The sequence below is a fragment of the Chrysemys picta genome, chromosome 3, assembly GCF_011386835.1.
Source record: "Chrysemys picta bellii isolate R12L10 chromosome 3, ASM1138683v2, whole genome shotgun sequence".
Taxonomy (NCBI): Eukaryota; Metazoa; Chordata; order Testudines; family Emydidae; genus Chrysemys; species Chrysemys picta.
In genome coordinates, this window is record NC_088793.1 from 119325664 (window position 1) to 119338853 (window position 13190).

The 13190-nt window shown below is 40.5% G+C and overlaps 1 protein-coding gene across 2 annotated transcripts in view; it reads left to right on the forward strand.

Annotated features, from left to right (window-relative positions):
- Positions 1-13190, forward strand: part of SYNJ2 (synaptojanin 2) — an 88155-nt gene that overhangs the window by 40060 nt on the left and 34905 nt on the right. For both annotated transcript variants that reach the window (XM_008177873.4, XM_065588882.1), the window contains exons 5-10: positions 71-154; positions 2528-2589; positions 5933-6029; positions 8543-8715; positions 12715-12796; positions 13030-13179. In XM_008177873.4, coding sequence (XP_008176095.2) covers positions 71-154; positions 2528-2589; positions 5933-6029; positions 8543-8715; positions 12715-12796; positions 13030-13179 — 648 coding nt within the window. The remainder of the gene's footprint in view (positions 1-70; positions 155-2527; positions 2590-5932; positions 6030-8542; positions 8716-12714; positions 12797-13029; positions 13180-13190) is intronic.

Sequence of the window (13190 nt, forward strand, 5' to 3'; positions counted from 1 at the left end):
GTCTGATTGAGGAGTGACAGAACAGTACTTTTCACTGAAGAGTTTCTTTCCCTTTATGTTGTTGCTGCAGACAATTTATTTGGACGATGACATCTCTTCCTTTGTTCAGATCAGAGGCTCAGTTCCACTGTTTTGGGAGCAACCAGGGCTTCAGGTAAATATAATGAAAAACCAAGTGGCCTATCACTAATGCTACTAAAAGTTGCATAGGATTTGTTTCTTAATGGTATTCATTCACTAGGAGACTTGCCCTGTGAAGTACTGAACTGTTTTGACTCTGTTACTATTTGTGGGAAAGTTAGGCTGTTTTTAAAAGGAATAGGCAAATAGCTATTCAGTTATTAGTTTTTGAAGATTAATATTTTAAGTGCTCGGATCACTCCAAAGAAGAGTTAATAATTTATTTACACGGATGTTTCTTTATAATGTTTTTTTTACTTCACCCAGAATAACCTTTCCATCTGAAATGCCAGTTTGGCATGGTGTCTTAGCCCTCCATAGTATAGGTGGGGGCTCCAGTGCAGGAGCTTTATGATTTTAAAATAAATATAATTGGTATATGGGTGTATTTGATAGATTTCATAGATGCTAAGGCTGGAAGGGACCATGATGATCATCTAGTCTAACCTCCTGCATGCCACAGGCCAGAGAATTTTACCAAGTGTTTCCTGCATCAACTCCAGTAACTTATATAACAATTTGAAAGTTAAAATGTGTTTGTTTATGATTATTTGTATTATCGTAGCACCTGGGAACCCCAGTCCTAAATCCGCACCCCCACTGTGCTAGGTGCTGCACACAGAACAAAATGACAGTCCCTGCCCCAAAGAGCTTGCCATCTCAGACAAGAGATAGATACAGAAAGACCAATGGGGGAGTGCAAGGAAACAATGAGACCATACTAATCAGCGTGACAGGCAGTGGTCTAAACAGCCCAACAGTTGTGCACAGTTAGATGCTATACACACTTCCCCATAATCTTCAAAATCTCATTTCCAAAATTCTTTTGTTTAGAGTAGCTATGTCATCCAGCACTGAGCGTCAGTATTGTACAAGAGATGAATGTCATCTAAATACAGTGCAGAATAAAAACAAACACACAAAACACCTCCCTACAAATGACATCGAAACCCTTATTGACATTTTGGGCCAGAACCTACCTGCAGTCGTCATGCACACCGGCCACACTGAGCTTGGCCATAGAATGTAGCTGTACAGGTCTAATCATATAACACATTTTCCACATGGGCTGCTTCCTCAAGCAATTATTTTGTTTTTAAACCCATTTCCACCCAGCCATTTATACGGGCCACACTTTCAATGAGATGTCATTGAATAGCTCAAGCAAGAGGCAGCCTGGTATTTTCACATTGTCAGAATAGAAGGAAAAAAATAATTTAAGTTTGTACGTAGGTACACACACGCAGATATATAAATGTGTGTGTACATATACTGTATTCTGTACAATGTAATGGCTTTGTAATAAGAATAAGCTTTCTTTTTAATATTCTATAATAATAAATGTCTTTGAGATTGATTTAAATGCCTCAGGTTTGCCTTGGATATGAATTATGACAGTCATATATTGCTTTGTATATTCTAAAGCCTGGAGAGTATCCCTGAATTTAGTGCTTATGGCCTTTTTTAATTGGACAGAATTTTTTCCTCTCTAAGAAGGAAATGGCACACATTTGTGCTTATTCAGGGCTAGATTGTGCAACCTTTACTCGCATTTGTGAGCACTTACTCATCGGAGCACTCATTCACTCCTTGTGTACGTGTGCTGGCACCAAAGTGAGGAAGGGTTGCACAGTTTAGCACTTACATAGAAAGAAATACAGATTAAATACTGACAAACAGGAAACCAAACAAGATTTTTGAAAATTCTGAGTGGGTCTTTTAGAGGATTCAGATATTAATTGGGAAGAAATAAAATATATTCACTACACTGAATAGAAATACCAATACTTATAAAAAAATTGAACCTACTGCTATTAACGTCAATGTTAAAACTCCCACTGACTTAACTGATACAGGATTTAGTCCATTATCCTTTATATTTAGAAAGCATTGTGCATGTATTATCCAATTAATCTAAAAAACAAAAGCTCAAACTAGTCAGGCCACAGTCTCTCCATAGAATTGGCAGATATGCAGTGCTTCCTGATTACTTACAGGGGTAAGGAGGCTTGGGCACAGAGCTGTGGTGCAGTGAGAGGTTTTTGCTAGCGTATTGGCCAGGATAGAGAATTTGTTTTGGCCATAAATAAGGGCGTAGGTATTCCATTAACAAATGTGAATTATCATTGTAATTGTAAATGTTGTTTTCTAATAAAGGCCGTAGCTAAGCTTTTTGTACTAAGTGCATTATGTGTGGGGGTGTGTGTAATCTGTTTGGGGTGTCTGGGTGCTAATAAACAGACGTTTTCTTTGAGGGAAATAGACATCTAGTGATTGAGGATTTCAGCAGCTTTATGAAGAAAATTACTTCATAATATTTCTTCTACTTTTTTTTTTTTTTTTTTAGGTTGGTTCCCATCATCTGAGACTTAACAGAGGCCTGGAAGCGAATGCCCCTGCTTTTGACAGGTAGGCTTCATTAGACTCTGTTAGTAACACATCAGCTAAGCATGTAACCGTGATTCCACAGCTGTACTCCGTCCCAGCGAACCAGAGCTGTTAGAGGAGGAAAGCACTTATTAGATCATCTAGTCCATCGCCCTTGCACGATTGTTCCCTACAGTATGGTTTTAGTGCTTTGTCCTTTCTAGTTTTGGTGGAAATTGAATCAAGGTGATCTCAGCCTATTTCTGAAGGAGTTAAGAAATTCTGAATACTGTGCGAAAAGTGCCATGTAACCATTTGAGAGTCAAAAATGATAAATTTACATTTGGAAATAACCTCTCCGTGCTCTTTCTTCCTCTATTGTCCCAATCGAATAGAAGCTAAAGGCAAACCCCTTTGCACGTTGAGTTTTTGTTTTTCTATGACTGGAGCTTGTGGCTGCAGAGTAACAGCAGCAGCCCATTCTGCTCTCCCTCCTCCCCCCTCCCCCCCGGTGAGATGCGCTCCTGGTAACATTCTTCTGCTCCAACCGAGAGGAATGGATTTAACCCCATAAGACTCTGCAACTCTGCTGGAAGCTATCCAAAATCCATACATTAATGTGGGTCCTCTGAGTGCATGATCATCAAGTGGGGCCAAATACTTTAGCCTGCAGTCCTTTGGGAGCAAATTCATATTGACTTGAGTGGGAGCTTTGTCTGAGAAAGGATTTGGCCTCTGATGAATTGCCACACCCTAGCCTGCCTTCGTCATGTGTTTTTAATTGACAAATCAAAATTTATATTCAAGTTACGTGTCTATTTTAATAGGCCGCAGTATTTTCTTGATTTCATTTATTGCAGCTTTTAGTGGAGATGATTGTTATCGAACACTTTGTAGCACCTCAGTCAGGGATTAGGTTCCTATTATTCTAGACTCGCTACTAAGAAGTGATGGTGGGGTCCCTGTCCAAGGATTTTACTGTTTTCTGGTTCCTGTGGTAGTCTATTCTGGGAAGTCTCTAACTGCCTCTTTCCCTGAACTGCCTTCACATTGGAGGGTTTCACTCAGCAGAAAGAAAACCCACATAAGGTAATGATGAGGATGCATAATTCCCATGAGGTTGAGGGGAAACTGTGCTGCAGATCATGACCCCACTGCCCCATCTAACCCCACACCCTGTTCTCCCAACCCCAGAGCAACCACGGAGGATATGTGAACACTGCAGTATGGCACGAGCCTCCCAACCCAGGTAGAAGACTCGTGCTAGTGGGGCTCAAGCAGTATGCTAAAAATAGCAGTGTGGATGTTGTGATTTCAGCAGAAACTCAGGCTAACAACCTGAGCCCAGGCCTAAGGGATCAGGTGGGCTTGAGAGCCTGAGCTGCCGCCCAAGCCGCACTGTCCCCACTGTGTTTTTTAGCGCACTAGCTCAAGCTGAGCTAGCGCAAGTCTGTCTACTTGGGCTGGGAGGCTCACTCCTGGCTACAGTGTAGACATACCCCTGAGTGGCTTCCTCATGGCAGAGTGAAGTGGGAGAATGGCTTGGATCTAGTCCCTCTCTTGTGTACATCACAGCCCAGTTGCCAGATCAGAATTGCACGAGACAGTCCAGCCCAAACTAAATTTTTAAAGGATTGTGTTAAGAGCGTTTCTGGTGAGGGGCAATTGAACATTCATACAGAAAAATTCACTGAAGCTTGTAAAGTCACTGCAACCTTTTCATGTGTTTTGGCATGGCCACAGTCTGTTAATTTTTCACAGCTCACACCTTGACATCTTGAAAAGACATTGGGAGCAGTGAATGCAAATTTCCTGTTTTAGCATCTGTTCCTGATAAATCCCAATACAGGGCTCACATGAAAGGCTTTGGATGCTCCTTTTTATTTGTTTGTTTTTAAAACATCCTACTTCCTTTTTTTTTAAGTGGACGTTAGGGCACTTTGGTGTAATTATCAAGTTCACAATAGGAGCACTTTGGTGCCCTTTATCACAAATTTGAAGGGGAAAAAATGAAGTCACATTCTTAGTCCATAAATAGGCTCCGATGCTGCAGTTGGAGCTCTGCTGAGACCCACTGAATTCAAAGGGGCTGTCTGTGTGGAGCAAGGTTCTGGTTGCACAGACCCAAGTGCAGGATCGGGGTTGTAAGATAGCACCAAGGTGATATATCTTTGGCTGTTTTTCTTGCAGGAAAGCCTGCCAATTTTTTTTTGTCTTTTACAGAGCACATTATTTCTTGTTAATCGGACTCACAAAGGCAGCCTATGACTTGTACTTGCCAGTTATAGAGACAGTAACCTTTTAACAACAGTATCACCAGGCCATGCAAACACTGGCAGCACAAGCAAACTTTTCATTAGTGCTGTGTTAGCTTACGTTTAATACCTGGCCTTTGCTTGCATAACTCCTATAATAAATACACACATACACCCAACCATATACATATGTGTGTTGAGGGGAAAATTTATGCCCATTTATCTACCTAAAATCTGACTCTTAATCACCAACCTGCCTGCTAAAAACATACAAGTGGACTGTGAATAGTTTTACAAACCTGAATTATGTAGCAGCTCAGAAATATTTGATCAGTGTGGCTGATGACATTTATCTGGCAATGACTCATTTGCTGACTTTGGGTCCCAGACCATAGCTGGAATCCCAGACCATAGCTGACTCTGTAAGGGCTCGTCTACACTTATCGGGAGATCGATGAGCGGCGATCGATGCATCAACGGTCGATTTAGTGGGTCTAGACCTGCTAAATCAACTGCAGATCACTCTCCCATCGACTCCTGATCGAGAAGAGTAGCGGGAGTTGATGGGAGAGCGTCTCACTTAGACATTGCGTGCCTCGCGGTAAGTAGATCTAAGCTATATCGATTTGAGTGATGCTATTCGCGTAACTCAAATTGCGTAGCCTAGATCGAATTTCCCCTGTAGTGTAGACAAGGCCTAAGGGTTCAGTCCTGCAAGATGCGATTCCTGGAGGTGCTTAGTCCTCTCAACTCCCATTGGCTTTGCTCAGTCGCTTGCAGTTACAGGGCCATAAAAAGGCCACATACATAGGACTGTATGAAAACTAACCATGTTATTGATCATCTAAGCGCTGTATCCCTGTCCTACCTCTCCAGTCTTTACACTCAATACAAGTAAAGTATCATTCCAGTTATTAATTCCACAGTTACTATGATGACAGAAAATGAAGGCCCTATAAAGTAGTTCTTTACTGTAAAAGCTGACTAAAAGGAAACTAATATATATTTGTGGAGCTACTGCTGTTGAAACCTTCAAGCAGCCAGCGACCTCTTCTGCAAGTGTTTTGGAAAGGGTGGCTGGTATGTGATATTTATTAAACCAGATTGTACTGCTGCTGCTACTGTTGCAGGCATATGATGCTTCTGAAAGAGCAATATGGAAAACAAGTGATCGTTAACCTGTTGGGAAGCAGAGGAGGAGAGGAGGTGCTCAACAGAGCGTTCAAGGTAAAAACAACAGCAACTTTTGTTAAATTGCAGAGCATTAGAGTCCTGCTTCTTCAAGAGGGAAAATCACTTGAGATCAGCCTCGGGGCACCTGATCTAAAGAAGTTAGGCAGTTCAATTTCTTGGACTATCTTGCATTTTTCTCTTTGTGTGTAATATTTCCTGAATGGAATATCAGGGTGTCTTCTTCCTTACTTCCTCAAATTGTATTCACTTTTTCTTTAACTAGCCTCTCAAAAGAATTAGGGTAAATATTCAAAAGCACCTAAATCCCATTTCAAAAGTGATGTAGTCACTTAGGGCCTGATTTTTAATGGTATTTAGGCACTTAAAATTAAAACTAGTAGGGTTAGTACTTAGCCACCTAAGTCCCAGAGTCAGCTCATATGTGCTCTCAGTTTCCCTATGTGTAAAATGGAAATAATGATTCTTTATTCCCCTTTATAAAGTACTTTGAGATCTATAATTAAGAGCTGAATATAGCTACTCTAAAATTACAGTCTTCTCGCAAATGTCAAGATAGAACTACAGAAATCTAAAACTGACATCCCTGGTGAATTCTTACACTGATTATTTTAGGTAGTGCATATGCAGTATCCACATTCTTGAAGATATTATCCTCACCATGTATAGAATCATAGAACTGTAAGGGACCTCGAGAGGTCATCTAGTTCAGTCCCCTGCACTCATGGGGGAGTGCACTGCATTCTTTTTGCACCCATAAACTGTTAATAAGATAAGTATTATCTTATGGGTGCAAAAATAATGTCTTCTATATTTTATATGAGATCTGTCTTTCTCTAGACAAGTTCTTTTCGTTGTCTACATTGTTTGTTATGATCCTATAACAAGAAATTTGTTACTAAATCAGAATTTAGGGCATCTGTCATATAAAGACTGTGTGCATTTGTTCATTTGTTTTAAATAAAGGCCTGGCTTGATTTCCATTTTTTTAACTGTATGCCAGACTAACAGAATTGTAAGTGAATTATTGTGAAGGTGAAAGGATCTGCATTGACAGCACTGGACACTGAAATCCTGTATTTATCCAAAACAGAGATCCTTTGGAGATCTTCATTACATTTGTTTCTTCATAAATAAATGGTTAGGAGGGATGTGCTGTCAGTGTTTAACTTGGTGCATTTCAAAATTCAAATTAAAAATTATGGGCAGTATAAGTAATGGGACCCTCATTCCCCTTTTGTCATAAGCTTATCTCCTTGCTTCTCAAACTTCCCCTATCCACTTTAATTTCCCATGTTCGTTCCTTCCCTTCCCTTTCATTTCTTCCCTCAGTCTTAAAGTTTTATTTAAATCAGTTTAAAATATGTTCATTGCATTTGCTGGTAGCTTCCTATAATCGGAGTAGGATGGTCACCAATATCATTAGTATATGCAGAAAAATCGTTTTGTTTTTCTTTTCTGTTTGTTTGTTTTTTAATTCAGTACCATGCCTCTGAAATTTCCACCGTTACCTGGTAGTAGAAGATGAAATTCAGTATTGTTCCTGGTGATGCTGTTCATTTTGCAAGCATTTCTTAACCACTATAACAGACTGCAATTATGTTTGTACTAAGAACAAAGCTACAGTGTAGGGGGTGTAATACTTTTGACAATGATTTGCACTGAGGTAGTAGTGAGATATCATTCCCAAGAATACTACCAGTGCAGTCAAATGTAAACTGAAATGTGGACAGTTACCAGAGAAACAGATGTGTGTTTGACTCTGATACAATGAAATACATCCCTTCACTAAACTACATACAATACCTTTGTCTTCATCTATGCAGGGAAGTTTTACTGGTTATACTGCTATAGTTATAGCCCTGTGGAGACACTCTTAGTTTGGTATGAGTGGTTTTTTTTTTTTTTTTTCAGTTTAGCTTAAATCCCTTCTCAAGCAACATAAGCTAAATGGAAAAAAGGCACTCGTAAACTGGAATAAGAGTGTCCATGCTGGGGATAGACAAGGCCATAAAAATTCAGAGTTAAAGCTGTTCTCACTAGTTTATGGGTTTGTGATAGAATGCTGAATAGTGCATGATATATGTTAATAAAAGATAAGATGATCGTACATACATCATGTGCAGCCATATGAGGAATGAGGAAAGTGTCATGCTTTATCTTCATCACTACATTATTTCATTGTATGCTTTTGGTTTATAACTTCTTAATTTTTTCGCTCTAAAAGCTAGACCGTTGAGGCCATATAGGTACTTATGTGCACAGTTGCTTGTGTTACACACTCATAACCAGCTTACACTTATAGTTTACAGCTACAACTTAGGTTCCCACATAGGAAAATTTGGCTCTAACAGTCCAATTTACTCTTGGAAAGAAAAAAACAAGGAACTTGCATTAGAAAAGCGTACAACAAAATAACGTACTTCCCTCTAGACTTCTCTACATTAAAGCCATAATTAAAGTTTATCAACAGTATAAAGCATGCGGGTATTGATACCTGGGCTGTAGAAGTAAGTAGAATTCACTTTCCTTCTTCCCTTTTCAAACAGAAATTGCTGTGGGCCTCTTCCCATGCTGCAGACACACCCATGATTAATTTTGACTACCATCAGCTTGCAAAAGGTGGGAAAATAGAGAAGCTGGAGAATTTGTTGAGGCCTCAGTTAAAGTTGCACTGGGATGAATTTGGCATCTTCACAAAGGGCAAGAATGTACCTGCACGGTGAGTGTCCCTGCCCCTTTATCACTTTCCATACACAAATTATGCCATCTACTGAACCGAGTTCATCACTTTGTTTGGAGACTGCTGTAGCTTTCTGTGTTACAGTATTTATGTTTTAAAAACATGTTGGTTCAAAGTTTCAAGTAGCCTCCATTTGTACACATAGGCTTTGTGCAAACATTTTTCTGTGTCCAGAAAACAGAGGCCATTTGAAAATTTAGACCCCAACCATTTTATTTTACTACTTCTAGTTCTGAGGGCAGGTCTTCACTACGGGGGGGAGGGTCGATTTAAGATACGCAAATTCAGCTACGCGAATAGCGTAGCTGAATTCGACCTATCGGAGCTGACTTACCCCGCTGTGAGGACGGCGGCAAAATCGACCTCCGCGGCTCCCCATCGACGGCGCTTACTCCCACCTCCGCTGGTGGAGTAAGAGCGTCGATTCGGGGATCGATTGTCGCGTCCCAACGAGACGCGATAATTCGATCCCCGAGAGATCGATTTCTACCCGCCGATTCAGGCGGGTAGTGTAGACCTAGTCTTATTCACAAATTCAATTAACTTTGTGGGGCTCTCTCCCTTGGAATCATGTTAATTAGGTGACACAATACCAGATCCATGTCAGGTTTGTTTTGCCTCATAGAGTATAAATGTCCTGTTCACAGACTTAGTTTAGCTTTTATAAAACTTGTTGAGCTACTGTGGTAGAAAGGGTCCACCTTTCCACTATAGGTCCAACTATAAGTATTTGTAGCAAATGATGCTGAAAATATTGATTTGTTGGCTGTCCTGATCGATTTTGTTAATGGAAGTGCCTGTTGTGTAAAAGAGGATCTGGGAGTGAGTTGATAAATAACATTTAGCCTTCCCGTAAATAACCACTATAATTTTAGGAGGAAGGAGAAGGAAACTGTTTTGATAGTACATTGAAAAGAGCAGATATTTCATTGCTTGTTTAACTTCTGTATTGGGACATTTTTTCGTGACCACTAACAACATTTATAGTTATGCAAGATAAGTGTAATCAAATATCAGCTTCAGGGTGGAACCTGATTTCCTGAGTTCAGGAAGGAATCCTTCCCTCCCTCCCACAGTTACAGCACTGTACCAGTCTCTGGATGGTGTATAGATTTTTTTTTTAAATATTCCTTTCAAGCATCAGATACTGGACACTGGTGTACAATAATGGACTACATGGACCAATGACTCCATCATATAGAATCATAGAAACCCCAAGTGCTGGGGCAGGACCAAGTAAACCTAGACCATCCCAGACAGGTGTTTGTCCAACCTGTTCTTAAAAACCTCCAAAGGTGGGGATACCAGAACCTCCCTTAGAGGCCTTTTGCAGAGCTTAACCATCCTTATAGTTAGAAAGTTTTCCTAATATGTAACCTAAATCTCTCTTGCTGCAGATTTAGCCCATTACTTCTTGTCCTACATTCAGTGGACACAGAGAACAATTGATCACTTTATAACCGCCCTTAACATATTTGACGACTGTTATCAGGTCCCCTCTCAGTATTCTTTGCTCAAAACTAAACATGCCATTTTTTTTTATCTTTTCTCATACGTCAGGTTTTCAACCTTTTATCATTTTTGTTGCTCTTCTCTGGACTGTCTCCAGTTTGTGCACATCTTTCCTAAACTAGAACTAGACACAATACTCCAGCTGAGCCCTCACCAGTGCTGAATAGAACGAGACAGTTACCTCCCTACAACACTCCTCTTTATACACCCCAGAATGACATTTGCCTTTTTCACAACTGTATCACATTGCTGACTCTCATTCAATTTGTGATCCTCTATAACCCCAGATCCTTTTCAGTAGTACTGCCACGTAGCCAGTTATTTGCCATTTTGTAAGTTATACATTTGATTTTTTCCTTCCTATGTGAACTACTTTGAACTTGTCTATATTGAATTTAATCTTGCTGAATTCAGACCAATTCTCTAATTTGTCCGGGTCTTATTGAATTCCAGTCCTGCCCTCCAAAGTGCCTGCAACCCCTCCCAGCTTGATGTCATCCTCAGATTTTATAAGCTTACACTGCCAGTCCATTATTCAAGTGATTAATGAAAATATTGAATAGTACCAGACCCAAGACTGACCCGCCGCGGGACCCAACTAAATACGCCCTCTCAGTTTTACAGTGAACCATTGACAACTGCTCTTTGAGTATGGTTTCCAACCAGTTGTGCACCCACCTTATGGTAACTTCAGCTAAACTGCATTTCCCTAGTTTGCTTATGAGAATGTCAGGGGGCACTGAGTCAAAAGCCTCACTAAAATCAAGATATATCACTTCTCCTGCTTCCTCCCTAACCGTTAGGCCTGTAACCCTGGCAAAGAAGGAAATTAGGTTGGTCTGGCATCCGTGATTGCTATTCCTTATAACCCTGTTATCCCCCACATGCTTACAAATTGAGTGTTTAATAATTTATTCCAATATCTTTCCAGGAATTGAAGTTAGGCTGACTGGTCTATAATTCCCTGGGTCCTCTTTGGTCCCCTTTTTAAAGATAGGTACTATGTTTGCCCTTCTTCCAGGCCTCTGGGACCTCAGCCCTCCTCCGGGAGTTTCCAAGATAATTGCTAACAGTTCTGAGATTGCTTTCCCCTGCCAAATTTACCACCAGGCCTTAACTAGTTCTCCAGTTTCTTGATCCTGGAAAATTGCTTGTGCATGTTGTCAAGCTGTCTAGAGTAGTTCACAAACATGAATACCAACCTCAGGGCAGACTGTTACAAACCAGGGCACAACCCCCAAACTGGTTGTGTGCTTTATAATTAGATTTCACCAACCAAGTATCAAGTGAGAACTTCTCAAGCACTATAACGGCTTTAACATGGAGTTATAGACAGTCCCCTTGGGTGTTTCTGTCTATCTTGACACATAGGCAAGCTTGTCTTTGTGACAGATAGTCCCTTACACCAAAAACCACAATAATATTCAGTTTACTCCCAGTCCCAGAGGACCAGTCACTTACCCGAGCTCAACTTCACTTCAGATCTCTCAGGAAAGACAACACTTGTAGCTAATCCTATAATAAACTAAAGATTTATTAACTAGGAAAAAGAAATGAGTGTCATTTACAAGGTTAAAGCAGGTAAACACACACACACAAATGAGTTACAGTCTTAGGTTCCAAAAGATAATAGAAGCTTCTATAATAAGCAAGCTCTATATGTCCTTTAGGGCTAATCCAAGCTAAACAGCCAGCGATCCCTTTCTTATGCTTAGAAGCCTTGCCCTCTCCCTGATGTCCAAGCAGCATAGGATAACAATTTCTTCTTGACAGGTATTTTTATTCCCTTCCGGCAGAACTCAAGCATATCTCCTTTTCATGGGTGTAGGAGGAGCAATCAACAAGGTCTTTTGTCCCCTGATGTTCCATAATGGCCTCTCTGGAGAGGAGATGACACCTCTTGTGATAAACAAGCATTTCACACTTAGTAGTGCTTCTCTTCTGACTGTGGGGGTTTTAAAGCAAACACTCTTATAGTTACAGACCAAACAGTTAAATATTACCATGAAACATGGGATACAGATATCTTAAGTGAGGTTAATGTGTGCAGCAACTCACAAGCATTTCATAAAGTCTGAACACATTTTTATAAATCTAACACCTGTTTTAGCAATACTAACACACAGGTCAGCCAGACTGGTTTTCAGTGAGACCTAAGGCCTTGGCAAGAGCTGGCACCTGGTCTACCCGCGTCACACACGTAATTGCTGGTGTGGCACAGTTGGGTTCTTGAAATAAATTGAGCAGGCAAATGTTTTGCACCTGCAAAATGTGGGTGGAAAAATCCAGGCTGAGTGTTTGAAAATCCAGTCTTATCTGCCTGTGGATCAAATGCCATTTTTATTGAGTTTCTAACTTAAATGTTTCTGATGATAAAAGAAAACAATAGTTTATCAGTAACAACTGGATGTGGAGGTTCCTAATAACCTGCTGTATCTCTCTTTATTCTTTTTTTGGCTATTGAAGTCTGCAGACAGGTACCTTGCGAATGAATTGCCTGGACTGTCTGGATCGTACGAATAGCGTACAGTCCTTCATTGCACTTGAGGTGAGTTCATTAATGGTCTTTCATGAACATACACACACACACTCTGCTTGCATTTTGTGCATTACCAAAAAGGGAAAGAGGGAGGTCTCATAGCTCTGTCTTTCCATCATTAAGATACCTGCATTAGTTTAACTATAGAATGATGGCTGGGTGAAATTCCTACATGAGGTGTGGGGGGGAAATGAAATATGAAAAGTAACTTTTCCTCACCTCTCTTTCTGTGTCCACTCCAGGTTCTGCACACTCAGTTAGAAAGCCTAGGGTTGAACTCGAAGTCTACAGTTGACCGCTTTGTGGAGTCCTACAAGGCAATGTGGACTCTCAATGGTCACAATCTGAGTAGAGTGTTTACAGGCAGTCGTGCCCTGGAGGGGAAAGCCAAGGTAAAGGAGAA